The sequence below is a fragment of the Mandrillus leucophaeus genome, unplaced genomic scaffold (genome assembly GCF_000951045.1).
Source record: "Mandrillus leucophaeus isolate KB7577 unplaced genomic scaffold, Mleu.le_1.0 Scaffold1712, whole genome shotgun sequence".
Classification (NCBI taxonomy): Eukaryota; Metazoa; Chordata; class Mammalia; order Primates; family Cercopithecidae; genus Mandrillus; species Mandrillus leucophaeus.
This window is the reverse complement of record NW_012101713.1, coordinates 35,041-36,680: the sequence shown is the minus strand read 5'-3', so window position 1 is coordinate 36,680 and position 1,640 is coordinate 35,041. Positions and strand designations below refer to the sequence as shown.

General features: G+C 48.1%; 1 protein-coding gene across 1 annotated transcript in view; it reads left to right on the top strand.

The window, feature by feature from the left end:
- Nucleotides 1-929: 929 nt before the first annotated feature.
- The window catches only part of LOC105537369 (cation channel sperm-associated protein 2), a 7,778-nt gene continuing 7,067 nt past the window's right edge, over nt 930-1,640 (top strand). The window contains exon 1 of the mRNA XM_011976942.1: nt 930-1,051. Coding sequence (XP_011832332.1) covers nt 930-1,051 — 122 coding nt within the window. The remainder of the gene's footprint in view (nt 1,052-1,640) is intronic.

Genomic DNA, 1,640 nt, shown 5'->3' with positions numbered 1-1,640 from the left:
TTTAAGCAACTTAATATAGAAAGGCTGAATAGGAAACAATTCTCAGAGAATTCTGTTCAAGGGATAATGCCCAGGGAACAATGAAGAGGATGAGATGAAGAAGGTGCAACTGTGCCTGCGTGCCTTGGGGTGTGTTTTACTCATAATCTGTGTGTTTTCCACAGTCCCTGCTTCCCGAGGTTGTGGTATTGGTAGGGGTAACAGGCCAATCGGTGTGGCTTCAGCTTCTGAGGATCTGCCGGGTGCTGAGGTCTCTCAAACTCCTTGCACAATTCCGTCAAATTCGAGTTATTATTTTGGTCCTGGTCAGGGCCCTCAAGGTGATTTGACTGTTGCAAGCTAAAGCAGGGGGCATGGTAGATAAATGTGAGGGCTTAACCTAGAATGTGAAACAAGTCGGCCAGGTGCAGTGGCTCACGCCTGTAATCCCAGCACTCTGGGAGGCCGAGGGGGACGGATCACGAGGTCAGGAGTTCAAGACCAGCCTGACCAACATGGTGAAACCCCGTCTCTACTAAAAATACAAAAAAATAAAATAAAAAAAAGCCGGGCTTGGTGGTGTTTGTCTGTAATCCCAGCTACTCAGGAGACTGAGGCAGAAGAATAGCTTGAACCCAGGAGGTGGATGTTGCAATGAGCCAAGATTGTGCCACTGCACTCCAGCCTAGGCGACAGAGTGAGACTCCGTCTAAAAAAATATATATATATGTATGAAACAAATCTTGATGGGTCAAAGAAGGCAACGAAACGTCCTGTGATATGTTATTGGATGAGAAGGGACTGGGGACAGGTGCTGTGATTCAGAGATGACTGGGTTCGGGGTACAAGGGAGGGTTTGGTGTGGGATTGCCAGGTAGGCTTGACTGGGCTGTTGGTGGAAATCAGCCTAGTCTGGCCCACATTTGACTTGAGGTTATGCCCTCTAGAGCATGACCTTCCTCTTGATGTTGCTGCTAATCTTCTTCTACATTTTTGCTGTGACTGGTGTCTACTTCTTCTCAGACTACACCCGTTCACCTCGTCAGGACCTGGTGTACCATGTGTTCTTCTCGTAAGCAGAGCTGGGGGACAGCGGGGTGAGGGGAGAGAAGTTAGCTAAGAGACCGGGAAGCTTGTCCAAAGTATAGTAATATAAATACAGTCTATTCCAAGAAACAAATAGAACACAATAGGGAGAGGGAAAGAGAAAGCAAAAGAATAGTGAGTGGTTTTAGCTCTGATCTTGAGAGTGGGGCAGCTAGTTCCATGTTTATTCTGGGTTTGGAAATTCAAACCACACTGTCATCAGGCATCTTTAAATAGCAGTACACTCCAGTGGTTAAGCTTGGTTTCTGTGAGTCAGTTACCTCTTTTGAAAAATGGGGGCCAGGCGCGGTGGCTCACCCCTGAAATCCCAGGACTTTTGGAGGCTGAGGCAGGTGGATCATGAGGTCAAGAGATTGAGACCATCCTAGTCAACGTGGTGAAACCCTGTGTCTACTAAAAACACAAAAATTAGCCAGGCGTTGTGGTGGGTGCCTGTAGTCCCAGCTACTCTGGAGGCTGAGGCAGGAGAATTGCTTGAATCTGGGAGGCAGAGATTGCAGTGAGCCGAGATCGTGCCACTGCACTCCAGCCTGGCGACAGAGTGAGACTCCATC